The sequence below is a fragment of the Haemaphysalis longicornis genome, unplaced genomic scaffold (assembly GCF_048455015.1).
Source record: "Haemaphysalis longicornis isolate Haplotype H1 unplaced genomic scaffold, Haemaphysalis longicornis Haplotype H1 scaffold_1, whole genome shotgun sequence".
In the NCBI taxonomy this organism is placed as follows: Eukaryota; Metazoa; Arthropoda; class Arachnida; order Ixodida; family Ixodidae; genus Haemaphysalis; species Haemaphysalis longicornis.
The window spans coordinates 405,865,446-405,882,485 of record NW_027526203.1 but is presented as its reverse complement, the minus strand read 5'-3'; the positions used below and the strand labels follow the sequence as shown (position 1 = coordinate 405,882,485).

Sequence of the window (17,040 nt, the reverse complement as noted above, 5' to 3'; positions counted from 1 at the left end):
CATACGGCATACCGGAGTAAGTTGAAGGAAACGAATTTCGTGATGTCTTTTGAATATATGTCAGTGACGACGATATAATACGACTACAATTTTTATGGTGGTTTTCCTCGATTTTTGTTATCAATAAAACCAGCATACAGCGATGAGGGTTGCGATAAAGGTTCCGACCTGAGAGCTTGTTCCGTCAGCCCAACAGCTCTTTAGCACTGCACCGCACGCGCTGAATCAATGCACGCGCGCACCCAGTCCGTTTTTACAAGCCAACGTCTGTTTACAGCCAAACACGTCCAACCAAGCCACAAGGGAGCTTATTCAGTCAGTTAGAAACAAACACAATTCTTAGCAGCTCCAGATTTCCGCCGTCGCTTCGTGCGTGAGCGAAGAACAATAGGCGGCACGCAAGAGGCGCGTAACAGCTAAGGCTATGTTCAGACTACCGACGCAAAAGCCATATCGTGATCTATGGACGTAGAAAACGGCGTGCCACGCAGTTTGGTTGGCTGAGACGTGAAATCGCGTCATTCTTTAAAGTTATTACGACAGTTGCGGAGACAGTCTGGACCCGGCCTTATTCTTCACAATGAGATACTACGGCACGATTACGCTTACTGGAAAACGGGGTATATCGCGCTCAAATGCGCTTACCTCGAGTAAACCTGTAACTTGTAAGTCAGGTATCCATTAAATTATTCTGGGTTCAGCTTTATTTCATTCGTTACCTTACTGCCGTAAACAACTAGCAGTTGCACTTTTATTTCCGTGACGCAGCAATTTCTGGAGCCATTCCTGTGCCTGAACGGGGTTCGTGAAAGCAGCTGTACTGCGAATCTAACAACGCTAACCTCACCGGGACAGAGAAAGGACGCGTATTGTAATCCCATCATGTTTTCCCTCTCGGATGAAAGTATAACGATACCGAGGTTCCTTCACAAGTTATAACTCAAAAGCATGTGAAATAAAAATTCAGTTACAATTAAGTTTTAACATCTCGTATAATTGCGTTGCGATCACACAACACGTCAGCACCACCATCGTTTCCCCGCGCGTACCCCGTCGTTGCCCCCCCACGTACATAAGAACACGCTCTCGCCGCACTGACGACGAAAGTCAGCCATCCTCTCACCCGTTTTATCCCGGTCACTATACTACACGTACCCTGACCGCTTTAGCAGCTTCGCTGTAGGTCTTTTGGTTCGACAAAATCTTCACGGAATGTTCTTTCATGCTACGCCCGCTTAGACTTAACTGCCGCTGGCGGGGCTCTCAATCTGCAGCAGCTTTTACCAAAGCTTTCTCGGCATTTTTACTGCCTTTTCATTCGTGAAACTGCAAAAGCATCATTTCTTATACGTCATGCATAGTACCAGAGGTTCTGCAAAATACATATTCTGTAAATCCTGATCACACAATACCATATGCGTACTCTGACAAAGCTTAAACTAATAGAGTGCGCAGTTGCTGATAAGGATGGGCGTCAAGGAACTACGTTTCAATTTATAGTTTAAGCTCACGAAATCTTGCTACTTCCACCGTTTAAAAAAAACGAGAGCCCAGCTAAGATACTTGCTCTCGTCCTCCACTAGATCTTGTCATTTATTTTTATAAACCTTTTTATCCGTTAATGTTTACTAAGATCAGGACATGCTCTGGGCTGTGATGTGCGTGCGCAGTTACATCTCCCTGTCGACTGCGCCAATTATAGGGCCGCTAGCACAGCCCACTGATAAAATGGCAGCTCCTAGGACGACGAAATTGAAATGGTCTACATGCTGAATATTTTATTCTGGGGTTTTCAGCAGGTTATTAGAACTTTTGTGGTGCCGTTTCGATGTATTATTTACTGCGGAGCTTCAGCGCTAACGATGATTAAAGGGCTTAACGCGCTGAAACTGCCAGGTTATGAGGGGCGCCGTAGAGGAGGGCTCCGGATTAATTTCGTTCAGCGCAAACATTTCCTTTTCGGTTCCGTTAATTAAAGTGTCTGCCACCTTCTGAATTGAACGAACGGCGCTACACACGCAGGGCGCTGGAAATGCTCGACAAGTGCCTGCTGCATTCCCTCGACGTTCGCGACTGCTCACGCAGCCTGAGCGCCAAGGCTCAGGTGTCCGTGTTGAGATCGTTGCTGATGTCTGAGTACAAGGTGGTGTGTATCAAGGCCTACCAGTCGGCGCCGGGGTTCCCCGAGATGAGGCAGGAAGACTACGTTTACGACGACTACTACTACTTCGGCGACGAGGTTGTCCGCACGCGGCCGCCCGAGAAACGGCCCGACCACTTTATCGAGCAACAAGTGGCCGACAAAGATAAAGTCGCGCCGAGTGCCCGCTTGAGGATTCGAGACGAGTTTGAGTAAGTGCAACAGGTTTTAAGAAAGCATGGGCAACGTGGAGCATTTGAAAATCACTTGCATGAACAAACATCACGCATATGAAGTAACATTTTTAAAAAGCTACACTGAAGTCAGCGATTTTTTTTTTGTTTTGAAGCGGAACTGTTATGGGCTCTCTCTACCGTTTTTCTTTTTTTTTCTTTTTTTTTTCTTTGCATGCGCAAAAGCGTGCCTCCTCACTTCGGCACGCCACTTGCTAAGTAGTTCTGAATGACTACGGGCCCGAAAAAAGGCGATCACGCGGGAATTAAGGCAAGAAGTTAGCTCGGCCCCATATTCCTCTCATGTCTAATCACCGCACTGATTTTTTTTTTGTGCGTGTGTTTTTACGGACGACCATCTTTTTATGGACTCTAATGTCATCGCTAATGTACAGACGGCAACACACTAGTCTATAACACTCGAGAGGCGTGCCGCGGGCTCCACGGGCGACGCCTACTGGTGGGACCCGGTTCGAGGTTGCTTGCACCACGGCCTCTTGCACCTGCGCGTTCGCGGACACCCTGACCCGACTAGCATGTGCTTGTTCGTGATTTGGAGCCGCCAATGCCACAGAAGGTGCTTGCGCCACCAAGAGCTGTGTTGGCGGCACTGGCCGCGAAGCGCACGCAGAAGGGGTGTTACTCAGGGCGGGTCGTTGCTGCGTCATCGTCGGTCTGCTGCGTCTTTGTACGGAAAAAAACTCTGCCGCATCATCGTTCTGTCCTTCTACGTGTCATCCCGCGTTGCGCGCTGTAAATTTGTGCACAGGTGTTAGTATTCGGACAACGTCGGCGATGGTTGGAATACGAATCAAAATAAATTGAACTAGATGGCTGAGTTAATTAAATGAGGTCAAAGTGAATAAAGACAGATCAAATTTATTTAACAGACTTCAAACTATAGTTGGCTGAAACCAAGGGAATTAAGAAGTGAGTAATTGTGAGTTATGGAAGCAACTTAAAGTAAATAATAAAATTAGGTTAGATGAAAGTGAATTGACATGAACCAAAGTGAATTAGGGTGGAACAAAGCGAATTACGAAAAAACACAGATGGAGAGGAATTAATGGTGACCGAGGGTGAATTAGTCTGAATCAAAATAATTAAATCGGATTGCTCTGAATTAAAGTATATCACAGTTAATTGATGTGAATCAAACAGGATCAAAAAGGGAATTAAGATGGATCCGAGTGAATTAGTGAGTAGAACGAAGCAAATGAAGAGGTATCATTTTGAATAAAAAACAATCACAGTAAATTTATATTGTTTGAACAATTGAACCAAGTTATATCGAAGTGCATTATGGCAATCTCAGTTAATCAAACGGAATCTGTGTGGATTTAGAAAGAAGACACAGCAAATTAACAAGAATCAATGTGAATTGAGAGGAATCAAAGTAACCTAAAGTGAATAAAAAAACCAAGATGGATAAACGTGAATTAACAGGAGTCAAAGTTATTTAAAATGGTTCAAACTGAAACACGAAAGAAGGTAAAGGAAACGGACACGAATCAATGCAAATTAGTAGAAATGAAAGTGAATTATTTTGAATCCCAGTAAAATAAAGTGGATAATTCAATAAATTACGTATATTAAAGTCGCTTCAGTTTAATTAAACGAAATCAACAGCACCCGTGTGCATTCAAACAACTTCAATCAGCAAGTAAGGACCATGTAAATTAAGGGGTAATAGACGAAATAAGAATCTATGCGAATTACCAAAGTAAAGAATATTGCATGATGAAGCATTTAAGGGCTACCAAAGTTTCAGGATGAAGGTTTTAATACGGATGAATCAAAGTGAATAACTAGAGCCAAGGGTGAAGTGACGTGGGGCCACGTACCTTAATTATGGACACAAAGCAAATTTTTGGGAATCGTATATGAAAGTGAATTAAGAAATATCATAGCAGAATAACATGTATTAAGATAAAACAAACAGAAATCAAGTGAATAGGTGAGTGGAATAATGTGAAACAAAGTAATTTTTGACGGATGACCGAGTGATTGAAGTGGGTGAATCATCGAATTAGATAGGGTGTTACGATGTGGAAGATTAAGTGAAGTGCGACGAATTACTCAGCCATTAAAGGAGATGAGTCAGTGACTTAACATAGACGACCTAGAGAAATATGGGGAATGACTTATCTAATTACGCCAAGTCACGACGATACTATAAATATTTGAAAGTAAAGTAATCCAGTCTCATGTTATTCTTAAGACGACTTAAAGACGAAAGCCTGAGTTGCCCCGCACTTAAAGGAGCCATGAAGAGAAAACACAAGTTTGGTTCATTCGAAAGATTGCCTTGTTAGAACCATAACGACACCACTTATAACGCAAACTTCGCTCAAATAAGCTACATAATTAGGAAAAAAGGAAATGACCATGCGACCCACCAGCTCATTTTCCGCAACAGAACCTATGATGTCACTCGAGAATGCTCTGCGATTGGCGGAGGCCGGCAAAAGCAAACGCATCTTGGGCAGGGCTTACAGTTTGCACAGCGAGCTGAATGCCCGTGAAACATACTGCACATTCTTTTTATGACAAAGAACGGTGGAGTAAACGGTTGAAGTTCCGAACGAACACGCAAGCGTGTATGCCAATGCGTACAGAGGGCAACACCCTTGTCTATAACGCAGGTTTCGTACTTTTAGCCTTATCTTGCCTCAGCCGAAAAACATTTGAAGAAAACTATTGTGTCATTCTGAAGTCTTGACAATATATTTTGACCTCAACGTCTTTAGTGACAAGTTTTGAGTCCCCAGTTTTGAGAGGCAACCAGTTGAAGTTGAACTCGGTGTTATAGACAAGGGTGTTGCGCACCGTACGAAACTACCGCCAGCCGAACTCGACATCTCGCCGTCGCCACCGTCGCGCAGACGAATTTTCGGGTTCAAGGCTCTTCGGGGCCAACGAACCGTCCCAGCACGCACAGCCGCGACCTTGCTTGGTATCGTAATCCCTTCACAGGAGGTTGGCCGTCATATCGCCAACCAGCAAAGGTAAAAATAGAAACAAGGGGAGTAAGGAACACAGAGCAGCAACGAGATAGTGCCACTCGTCGCACAGGTTTCGGTATGGAGGTCGTGCTGGCTTGCTGCTGTCGTTACGAGCTCGTTTACGGCTTACAACCACTGAAAACTTCAGTTCGTTCGAGTACTTTACAATGAAATTTCGTTGCTGTGTTTTAAAATGCCCATGTAGTACGGGCAAATCGTCGAGGGAGTGCGACATCCCCGCCGGTGAGATCTCCTTTCGTGTGCTGCCCAACGACGAACCTCGGCGAAGCAAGTGGCTACGTTTTGTGAACTTTGCAAACGGAGGAGAAAGAGAGCTAAAGGAAGTACGAGTGTGCTCACTTCATTTCCGAGGAAGTGATTACGGAAAAGACCCGGACATGCTAGCGCTCGTCGCCGACTTCGTCAAATCGCCGCCAAAGCGCTCTGACCTTGGGGAAAAAAAATTGCCGTACACACCGCGCATTGACCCTCGAATCTTTCTCGTCGGAGCAGAGAGCTCGAGCGAACGGCTTTCCATACACGACACCGGCCAACTGGCATAAGCGATACTGCTACTGAAATTGAAAATACGGCACATACGTACCAGTCTGTATTCGTCCGTCGCCACGGGGCTGACGAGACAGCGGTGCCGACGGCTGGGCGTTCGTCTGTTGTGGCTATCGCGGAATGGTCACTTTCCCGTCCACCACGTATCCCACAACTCTTGCCGCTCGTGCACTTAGAAGCATTGAGTGTTCAAGTGGTGTGAGGTTGTTAAATGCAAGCCCGAGCTCCTCGGCGAGAGTTTTGTTCTCCGGATCAGGCGATTCCATGACTAGGGCTGCGGGTGCACTAGGTTTTACTAGTATTTTTAAAATGGCCGCCGTCTCGGTCGACTCCCGCGTGTGGGTGCTATATGGAGTCGACATACTAAGTATCTGTTTCATGGACCGGCTCGTATGACGCCATTGTTCACGTGACGAAATGTGCAATTTTAGCGGGAGATTTAAAAATTTGGCTTAAATTGCCTTATTTCTCAGTGAATAAAGCATCATTTGCTTCCGGGAAAGCGCTTGGGGTACTATGAAACACCTAATCTTTCGAATAAAACAAACTTTTGTTTTCTCTTCATGGCTCCTTTAAGACATACGTATTATTCATTTATTTTAAGTTTTATTTGATACACATATTTTAGTTCTTGTTAGTAATCGATTATTATTTAATTCAAGACATCATTTTTGTATATAAATATCAATTTTTATCGTGTCAGACGGCTAGGTCATCCCCATTTTTTTGCTCTGTCATGCCCCTATTTCACTGACTCATCGATCTTAATCACTGATTAAGTTGTCATCTCCTTATTTAATTTGATTTATTTTAATTTACATTGATTCGCGTTAATTTGATGTGTCTTCCTAATTCACTTTTGTTCACCTAATTCACTTTCTCATCCTTCTTAATTAGCTACTGCAACTGCCCATGCCCAGTCATGCTTTGGTTCGCTTTGCCTTTGCCTCCCTTGAGGATTGTTGGCCTTTTTTATACGACGGGTGCTACCTGCCTTTTCGCCGAAGTTCTTTCAAGGTCGACTGAATGACACGGCATCAAAGACTTTTGCGTTATCTCATAGTTATTAAATTCATATATATTAATGTTGTCATACAATGAAGTTACCATAGTAACATTGCTGTCCTGCAGCAGCTTTTTTCCTAGTATGTGAGAAAAACAGCCAACATAAACGCGAATAACCATCCGTTCATGCTCTGTTCAGTGTGGCCATTGAGCTAAAAGCGTAGCCTCTTGAACGATAAAAGCACCTCTAGGATATCCAACCGTCGCCGCCGTCGACCAAATACCAACACCAGGGCAGAAATTTACAGCGCGCAACGCGCGACGACACGTAGCAGTTTGACAGAACGATGACGCGGCAGAGCTTTTTTCCCGCCCGTAGATGCGGCAGAAGGACGATGACGTAGCAGCGGCGCGCGCCGAGAAATGCCCCTTCTGCGTGCGCTTCGCGGCCGGTGCCGCCAACGCTCCTGGCGGCGCAAGCATCCTCTGTAGCGTCGGTGGCCCCCAAAACACAAACAAGGACATGCTGGCTGTGTCACGGCGGCCGCGCGCGTGCAGATGCAAGCAATCTCGAACTGGGTGCCACCAATACGCGTCGTCCGTGGAGTTCGCTGCACGCCGCTCGAGTGTTAAATTGTTACGTGGTGGCAGGACAAAGGAAGTGAACCATGAGATGGGCGATCGGTGTATTTTCAGTATTTGCGAGATGTCGGCCATGAGACAGAACCGGCGCTGGCTGCGCGCCTGCCCAGCTTCTTCTTCGGACGTTGCACCACGTTTCGTTGTTCGCATCGTCGTCGTCGTCTTGTAAAAATATACATGTGTGTTGCCGTCTGTACATACTCATGTTCCAGCCGGGGGGCTATGTTACTAGAGAAAAGACGACGACGTTACAAACTACGACAAAGGAGTGGGCAGCACGCGGCCTGGCTGGACGCTGTGATGGCCGCCATGTACATACTGTAAAATAGATAGCCCATCATTCCTAAAGGGGCCCTAAATAGGGTGGCGAAGGCTATAAGGCCTGGAGCTTTCACTCTTACCTCGTGCCTCAAAGCGCTGTGGATGTTACGAACTGATAAGTTCAAAAAAAAAAAAAAAAAAAAACCTAGAGACACATGTCAGGGCGCTTTCGCTCCAAGGTACGCGCAGCCATTGGCTCCGCTCAGTGGTTCGTCCGGATTTTCATTTTTGAGCAGCTGGCTCGCATGCTCCGCCTACCCTTGACTGCGTGGAACTGCTTTTCTCGTCGGCCGTGCAAGCGGTGGCACGCCAGTTCTAGCATACTGGAAACTAGCGTTTGAAGCTCATATGGGAGGGCTCCAAAAACAAGATGCTCGCTCACGACAACAATTGAAGATTTTCACCTACCACTAGCGGCCCGCTTGCGATTCTTAAATGCGGCGCTGTCGCGGTGAACAGGCCTCTCGGAGGCCGGGTCGCGCGGAAAAGACTTAGCATTGCCGCAGTTATTTTGTTACCTGCTTTATGAAGCCGTGCCGACGACGGTACGCAGTACAATCTTTCACCGCGCATCATACCCTTGAGGAATTTGTAAACTGATTTTCAGCAATAGTCCGGATCTGGAAGGTGGCGACGAGTTTTAGCTGCTGTGGTGTGTGCCGATTTGTGCACGGTTCAGTGCACCGTGAAAGCAGATGTTTGCCGCGGTCGCGTGGGTAGCGCTTCTGCCTGCAGAAGACGTTCCGCGCTTGTCAGCGTTATTCATATCTTGTAAACGATGCGCTATACAAACTCAGCTAAGCTCGTGTGAAGGATGGTGACGACCGACATTCGTCCCTACAAAGATACGCCGTGCCGGAGTGTCACTCTCGCAGACGCCGCCCGAGCCGACAAAACGACCTGCGGCTTTCCCCAGAGCCGGATACGCTGATTGGCTGCAGCATTTAATGCAACCCACCTATAGCGGCGCCGTAGTCTTCAGCGCCAGCTGCGTCATAGAGGCTACGTCAGAAGCAAAAAAGCTACGTCAAAGCTCCATTAAATGGTGGCAAGACTTCACACGTAAACACGGAAAGAAAAGCATGCTTAAATAGCGATAGCGAGCTTGAAATCGTGACCTATTAAGGCCTCTTTAAAGGGTAGGTGAAGAGATTTTAAAACAAACTGTGTTGTGTGGGTACTTATAACTGTGGAACCTTGATAAATAAACAATGCATACCCGTTTGGTTGACCGAAATCGGCAAATAGAAAAAAAAATGTCCCTCTTCCATAAGCACCGATTAAACCCGAAAGTGAAATCTGCCTTCCCAGGAGCAGTTAAATGTTTATTGTGCATCAATATGAACTTGCACGTCGCTATTTGTATTTCGTCGGTATGGCACCGTTAGACACTGGATTGCACGCGTTGGAGCATTGCGTAAATCCGACTGAAACTGCAAGCGCTCGCAAACCGTCCACGCGAACGAAACCAAACGGGTTGTCAACGAATCGTTTGGTGAACCCATGATCCGCTGCAGCGAAAGGAGCAGCGGACCGTGTCACGAGCGAGGCAGGCCCCTCCCACGGATAGTTCTTGCTCCGTGGCCCCTCCGCAGCTTACGCTGCGCTTACCCCATACACGTAGGCGCTGGCATCGAGGCGCCAACTGTCGGTGCTCATTAGCGTCATGATGCACTACTTGCTTCGCCTCTCCTAGATAGCAGTACCATCTGAAAGGAAGGATATAAGGCGCATTTGCCGTCCTATTAACGCGTCTGTTCATAGCGCAGTCGGGAGCGCGTTTCGTACCTCCCGTTGCTGCGAAAGAGTTGGTAGCACGAATCCCGGCGCCGCCGCGTCACTCGAAGTTTTTCTGGCGATGTCATTTCCGTGACGGATATGACGTCAGTTAGATCTTGGTGAACCCCGGCATAAAACACTTCCGTGTTAAAAAAAATGCAGTTCCGGTTTCACCGAGGCTTTCCTCCTCAACTTGTGAAGTGAGCCGTGACGTCTTGCTAAGAAGCCAATCACAGTTCCCCCTCGTCTGTACAACACGTCGGCATAGAGCGGGCTCGCACAGGGTCAGATAAAGCTACAACATCGGCGCCATGATGAAACTCGCCCTGAAACTGAACGGGGCATGTCTGATCTCTGATACGGCTGAACATGGTCGAACTTTCAGTCTACAACGCGGGCGAGTGGCGCAGGCAGAAGTAACAACGTTTAAAGTAAACTGTCTATTTGCAAGCTGTTTACGCTGTTTGGCACGAGTCTAAACTGTTGTTATGCTTGCCGGTATTTTTGAAAAAGATTGCCGACGCCTTTCTCACGTAGCCTGTGTTGCGCGAACGTGGAACTTCTGACCTGACGTGATAAATGACAGAAAGCTTAAAATGAGAATTTACTACATAAACACTTTTATCGAAGGAACTTCGAGTAGTCAGAACTTGAAACCAACCCGTTGCTTACTCACCAAGCGCAAAAATAACTAGCGAGAAGCAGCAGCGCCGAGTCGCCGTGTCCCACCATCACGAGGTTCGATTGCTTTCCTGTTTACTCCAATAATCAATGCAGTTAATGTTGTTTCGTTGCTTGGGTATGCTTCGCGTTGGCTTACTGCAGAAGCGTTCAACAGTAAGTTTGCGGTTAAAGCTCTGGGTTGATTAAACTCCCGAGTGCTGGGTTACAAATGCAAAACAGCGTTTATGCCGCAGTGTTCCAGCGCGCGTGCTTCTTTCGTAAAAAAAAAAAAAAATTTCGTGGATAGTGTAGTGGATAAAGTGTCTAACTTCAATTCAGGCAGGTCCGGCGGTCACAAATTCAAATCGCACATGGGGCACCCTTTTTTTTTTTTTTTGGCTTAAGCGGTCTTGTGCCATTTCATATAAAAAAGGTAAGATTCTGAAGAGAATTCGGCAAAACAACGTGAACTTCTGCAAGGAAACTGGCTACAAACCGTACAAACAGCCAGTAAGTCTGAGTTCTGCTCAATGGTTGCCAGACAACTGAATCGGTCGCGACACCGGTCACGTCGATAGAAACCTATTGATGGCAACGAATCAAGGATCCATTATTTTTAAAACATCGGGTTTGCAGCTGTGCAGAACAATATACACAAAGAGCGTTTAACTGGCGCCTACATCTATTATGCCGCAGGGCAAACTTTCGAATTAAAAAAAAAACTGGTTTAACTCTCCAATCTCTTACTGCGACGCCACTGCTAGTTGCGCTGCCGCCCGACGATGCACGCATGGTCGCTAGCGATGCGCCTCAAAAGGAGAATTTCGAAGGCGTCTCCTAAATTCCAGAAGCAATGAATTGTGAGAATATTTGGGATTTATGTTCTCACAAGGTCATTTAAGCAGACAAAATTAAGTAAAGACAAATGCATTTCCTCTTCAGGACTCTAACCAACGTTCGTCTCATTTATTCCGCCTCTCTCAATTACCTGCCTCTCTCACAACTCTTGCCCTCTCCCTTATTTTCCTTCCTCCCTTTCCACAACCCGCGCCTCCACCTCAACGCTCCCCATTCCGAATTTCCCTTACCCCCCTCCGTCCTCCATTTCCTGATCTACCACTCCGCTGCCGTTATACCGCTGAACTAGTCCCATCCTTGCTGTCTCCTTCTTTCATTGCCCTCACGCGACACTCTTCTTTCTGCCTCGTTCCTTCCTTTCACCCTCTATCCATTTTTTTAACTCGAAAGTGCTTTATGCCGGGGTACAGCAAGAGTTCACCGACGTGATATCAGTCACGGAAATGACATCAGCTGAAAAAGTTCCATTGACGCGGCTACGCTAGGATTCGGGCTCACGCTCACTCCGGCCGCAACGGGAGGTGTGAAACGCTCTGCCAACAGGGCTATGAACTCAAGCCCGACATGCTGTACGAACGCGCCTTATATCCTTCCCATTCAGATGGTGCTGCCGTCTAGGAGAGGTGAAGCGAAGTAGTGCGTCAAGACGCTAATGAGTGCCGATAGTTGTCGCCTCCATAGGGCAGCGTATATAAGCGTAAGCTGCGGTGTTTATCCGTCCGCCACCTATGCTGCGGGTGTGATGGCCCCGTGCATGGTGGAGTGATACACCGTGGCGCCGTGTAAGAAAACTGTTGCATTAAGACAGAAAGGCAACGACGCCGACTGGCGAATGTCGCGCTCCTGACTGCTTTGGTGCGACGAGAGACACGCCAGCGGGAAGCGGAACGCGTTCACGCATTCACAGTCCAAGCTACGAACTTTGCCTCTCGCGTTAAACAAGCTGAGCCCGTCGCAACGCAAGCGTCTGCCATACAAGCCACTAAGCAGGACCGAAGAGGTCGCACCTTTGCAGAAGCAACCCGCCAGCAGGACGTCGCTCACCAAGCATACCCACAAGACTGCTGCCTACCAGCAAATCATCCTCCTTTCGTTGTAGCGGACCATGACTTCACCAAACGATTCGCTGAAAACGCCTTCGGTTTCGTTCACACGCTTTGCGAGCGCCTCGGGTTTCAATCGGATTTACGCAATGCTCCGGCGCGTGTAATCCAGTGCCTAATGTCTAACGGTGCCAAACCGACGAAATATAAATAGCGATGTGCAAGTTCTTATCCATGCGCAATAAACATTCAACTGCTCCTGTGAAGGCACATTTCCCTTTCTTGTTTTACCAATTAATATGAAAGAGGGATCAGCCCCCTTTTTATCTTCATCTCCTCTCGCGATCTAGCTCCCCTTCTTCCCAGGGTCACGTTGTCCAGCAAGGTCCCATATGTAGGTCACAAGTGGGTCACCTGTGGCTCACTAGCAATTTGTGGGTCGCGCTTCACTGGTCGGTAGCCCACGGCTGGATCACTGACGGGTCACCACTGGTGGGCATCAGTGACCTGCAAGTGACCAGCATGTCAGTGACCCACTGGCGAGCCGACACGTCCGTAGCATTTCTGACTGATCCGGTGGACAGACAGACGGGAAGATGGACATACATAGAGACTCACAGAAGGACAGATTGGCTCACAGACAGACAGATAGACAGACCCGCATTTATCTATCCCGAGAAAAGCTATTGTCTTCATTAATGAAACTTATTTAACGCTGGCAGCACATGCAGTCCTTGCGGCAATATCAAAATTTATACCTAGTATGCCCTACTTTTTCCAATGAAATCCTTGCCCTTTTCTGTTTCGCAAAGTTGCGTATCCCTGCAGTGCTTTCTTTTTTTTTTGGCTGTCCGTCAAGACGTTGGGGCTCATTCCTCTGCGACCCTGCGCTCATAGTTTCCATTCGAAGCTATATTTCTTATTGGGGGTTGGCACGAGTACTGAGAAGCGGCTGTAGTAATGCAAAACGGTCAGCTTGTACGAAATTCCCCCGTTCTCAACAAAAGAACAACCTTGGTAGGCTTCCGCTTATGCCTACCTCATAGTCCAGGCATAGTATCGGTGACCTAAACCCAAAATATAAATTTGATTTTGGGAATGTTTTCCTTGAGTCTGTCCGAAAAGTTTACTGAAAGGTTGTTTTACTTAAGATCCTAAATGGTAATATGTGCAGAGAACTGTGAAGCATATGCGTGAGACTGCCTACCTTTTTTAACCTTGTTAAGGATACCCAGGTGACCCGCAGTCCTCCGCTACGACGCTCGTCATAGCCAGGTGTACCTTCACGGCCCTAAACACCGAAAATATGAAATAGTTTTTTCCCAAGCCCTATTGATTAGAAGCCTTTGCAATTTTTGCACCTGCATTGCACGAGTTGCTAGTGCCTCATGTGCTAAATAGAACAACCCATTGCAGGAAACTCTTCAACAAAATGCGGGGCCTTGGACTGGACAAAATCCTGCGCAAAGTCATGCCGGACCCCCGCACCACTGTTGATCAGGCATCGACGCCGCGGGCGGCTGCTGTTAACGGGACGAACTCGAGCGAAGAATATTTCATAGAGACGCCGATGACGGGCGCCGTCATTCCCGTCATGGATAACGATGAGTCCCGTAAATATCTGCGTCCCACAGGCCGTTATCCTGTAGCGCCTTCTGGCGCTAAATGCTTACCTCATGCAAACCTGTTTTACAGTGTGCAATACGGCTGCCTACGAGAGGGAGACGCAACGGTGCAGTCAGTATATCACGGAGCAAGCCAAGAAATACAAGCAGAACGTCAAGTACATACCGGTGTCTAACCTCAGGGACGTCGCCGACAATGTGTGCAAGTACGACGCGCTAACTTGTCAAACTGTGCATTTCAGTATATGTATGGGCCAACTTTAGTTATCACTTTCTGTACCCAAAGACTTGCTAGCCGACTTCTCGAATTAGCCTTGTTGTCGTGCATGGCCCAAACATTGCAATGCTAATGATGCTGGGCTAAGGTTCTTCCTAGCGCAATACCTCACATAGCTAGGCCATCCCGCGCCGACTATATATACTTAGTCTGCCGGCTAATGGGAACAAACCGACATTGCAATTTTCCCATCCAATCCCATTTCGATTGGGACCTTGCTGAAAACAGCTGCCAACAAAATGTTCTTGACAGACTTTCAAAGAAATGTTTCATGTACCAGGCGCACAGGGTAGCCGTACGATGTGTGCCTGAAATGTGTGGTGTTTGTACGTGTATGTGCATTTGTAAGCATGTTCGTCCAGTCGAGACTTTTGAACACTTCAGCGCCGGCATTCAATAGTGTCAGCCTGCATCCTCTTGACTTGTTCATAAATAGCCTTCAAACTGAAGTCTATATATCTATATACAGGAACCACGCACTTGACCAAAAAGCGTGAAACAAGAAATAAAAAAAGAGGAGTAAGAGAGAAAAAAAATTAGGGGGTCGTTCTGCGAAGCAAACCAGATTGCGCGCGAGCGTATTTCCCTCATTTTTTGCTATCACTATTTATATAATTATCATATTATTATCTATGTAACTGCTCATACAGCCCCGGCGAGAATTTTCAAGTTTTGGGTATGAGCTCTCACGAGTAAAAGGGAAAGTCATTTCACTGAAGTGCTGAATTTAAAGTGCTGAAGCGCGGGGAGAGGGGGGAGGCAGCAGTTCGAAAGCGTCAAAGGAAGTACAGCGCTTTGTTTTGAAGACGGTAGTCTTTTTTGAGCTCTTTTAAACCCGAATATTTTGGTCTGTCTGTCTGTCTGTCTGTCTGTCTGTCTGTCTGTCTGTCTGTCTGTCTGTCTGTCTGTCTGTCTGTCTGTCTGTGTGTCCGTCCGTCCGTCCGTCCGTCTGTCTGTCTGTCTGTCTGTCTGTCGATTGTCATAGAGCTGAAGAACGCCATAACATGAAGTATGTATATATGCAAGACCATTCGAAACTACTTCATACATGTACACATTATTCATAGCAGAGTTTAGGTTTGGGCTACTTGGTATCGGTGATTCATGACTTGTTTTTTTTATTTCTTGCGCGCGCGTTTTACTTTGCGTTACACGAATTCCTGGATCACATTATTCAACGCAAAGGAAACCTCAGGCATATATGACGCGAAATGTGAGTACAGCCACGATCAAAAGTTAACGGACCAGGGAAATGGCAATTTTAGGTGATTCCTCTTCCTATAGCCGACCGACAAACTGTCGAATGCACGCGAGATGTAAAAGTACTGAGCTAATAAAAACTACCACACATAGTACTTCTGGGTGCCGTGCGGCTGAGAAATAACTCAAAATTGCTGCTTTCGTGGTCAGTAAACTTCTGCTCTTGGGTGTACACAACCTACAGTATGCAAGTCCATTTAATTAAAATATAGAAGTAGGATTGGTTCTTACGATAGCAAATGTAAACAGAAAATACTCGTTAAAACAGTATCCTAGAGAGGCGAGGTGAAAGTATGTCGGCTCAGGCCAAACCCCAACAAAAACAAAAGATTAAAGAAAAACGAAGCACGCTGTTCCAACAGATGGCGCGCGGACAGAAGAGCAAACGCGGAAAATTTCAATTGTGTAAATAAAAGTTCAATGCGTTCACTGTGGAAGGAGCAAGAGGGGAGGAAATAGGTGTGGAGGGTGTACACAGGAGAGAAGAGGGAGTGACGGGGCAGGGGCGGCAGAAGACTAGTACCGTATTTCGGTGACATTTGCAGCGAAGCAAGCAAATACGCAGCATTTTTTTTTTCTCGTGTGTTCCATTGACGCGCACTAAGCGTGGCTATGCAATGTTTTCTTTCAGAATGGTGGACCACTACCGAGCCTGCATGAGCGAAGTTGCAGAGCGCAACAAGTGCCTGGTGATGCTTGCCAGGACGCCCCGAATCGTAGAGAACCACCTCGCCAAAATTGGCCTCACGTTTTGCAACTCTGCCACCATCGAGTCGGGATGCCCTTCCCGATACACTGCTGCGGCATCCACCGTTGCCCTCCTGTGCGGTCTCTGCCTTAAGCTGCGTAACTGAGGATAGAACGCATGGCTCAGCTCAAACTCTCTATAAACTGGTCACAGGTCCGGGCCTGGCTTTATGAGCCAACAAAAAGCAAATAAACAAAATTGGCTAGAAATTACAACGGTTCAGCTATGAGCGAAGAAGGTCACTACATACAATTAATTGCCCCCTGAGTTGTGCTGGGCATATCAACGTCTTGTACTGGCTTCAGGGTTGGCTGCCCACTTTGCACTTCCAAGGAGCGAAACGTTTTCTTTGAGGATATGACGGGCTCTAAGAGTGTTGGGAGAAGTGAGTTAGAGCCGGTTAAGATGAGTGTGATGCGAACTCGGCTATGGAATGGAGAGGGTCTTGATACAGCCGTTGGTCTTGTGGAAGCAGCAGGAGTCATCCGAAGGTCACCTCGGGACGTGGGTAGCAGGCCCTTTGTTCTAAACTGCTCGGACTAGACTGCTTGAGAGAGAGAGAGAGAGAGAGAGAGAGAGAGAGAGAGAGAGAGAGAGAGAGAGAGAGAGAGAGAGAGAGAGAGAGAGAGAGAGAGATTGTGCAATGAGGTCAACGGTGCAAGTTTCCGTGAAGTGAGGGTTCATCGATACCGCGAGATCGTTCACATGGCTGCGTTTGAGAAACCTGCGAATTTTAGGAAGAACAAAAAGGGATGACCGAGATCAGCTTTAGCGGGGGAGTGGCACTGTGGGCACTGTGGGCACTGTGGTGTAGGGGCAGGATCGTACTAATTGCGTAGAGGTTCGGGTGTGCAACTGGACATTAGCCAGGTAT

General features: G+C 47.1%; 1 protein-coding gene across 1 annotated transcript in view; it reads left to right on the top strand.

Annotated features, from left to right (window-relative positions):
* The window catches only part of LOC144161289 (uncharacterized), a 55,558-nt gene extending 39,097 nt beyond the window's left edge, over positions 1–16,461 (top strand). Inside the window, exons 16-19 of the mRNA XM_077692101.1 lie at positions 2,023–2,352; positions 13,673–13,869; positions 13,952–14,087; positions 16,050–16,461. Coding sequence (XP_077548227.1) covers positions 2,023–2,352; positions 13,673–13,869; positions 13,952–14,087; positions 16,050–16,272 — 886 coding nt within the window. The 3' untranslated portion in view covers positions 16,273–16,461. The remainder of the gene's footprint in view (positions 1–2,022; positions 2,353–13,672; positions 13,870–13,951; positions 14,088–16,049) is intronic.
* The last annotated feature ends 579 nt before the right edge of the window (positions 16,462–17,040 follow it).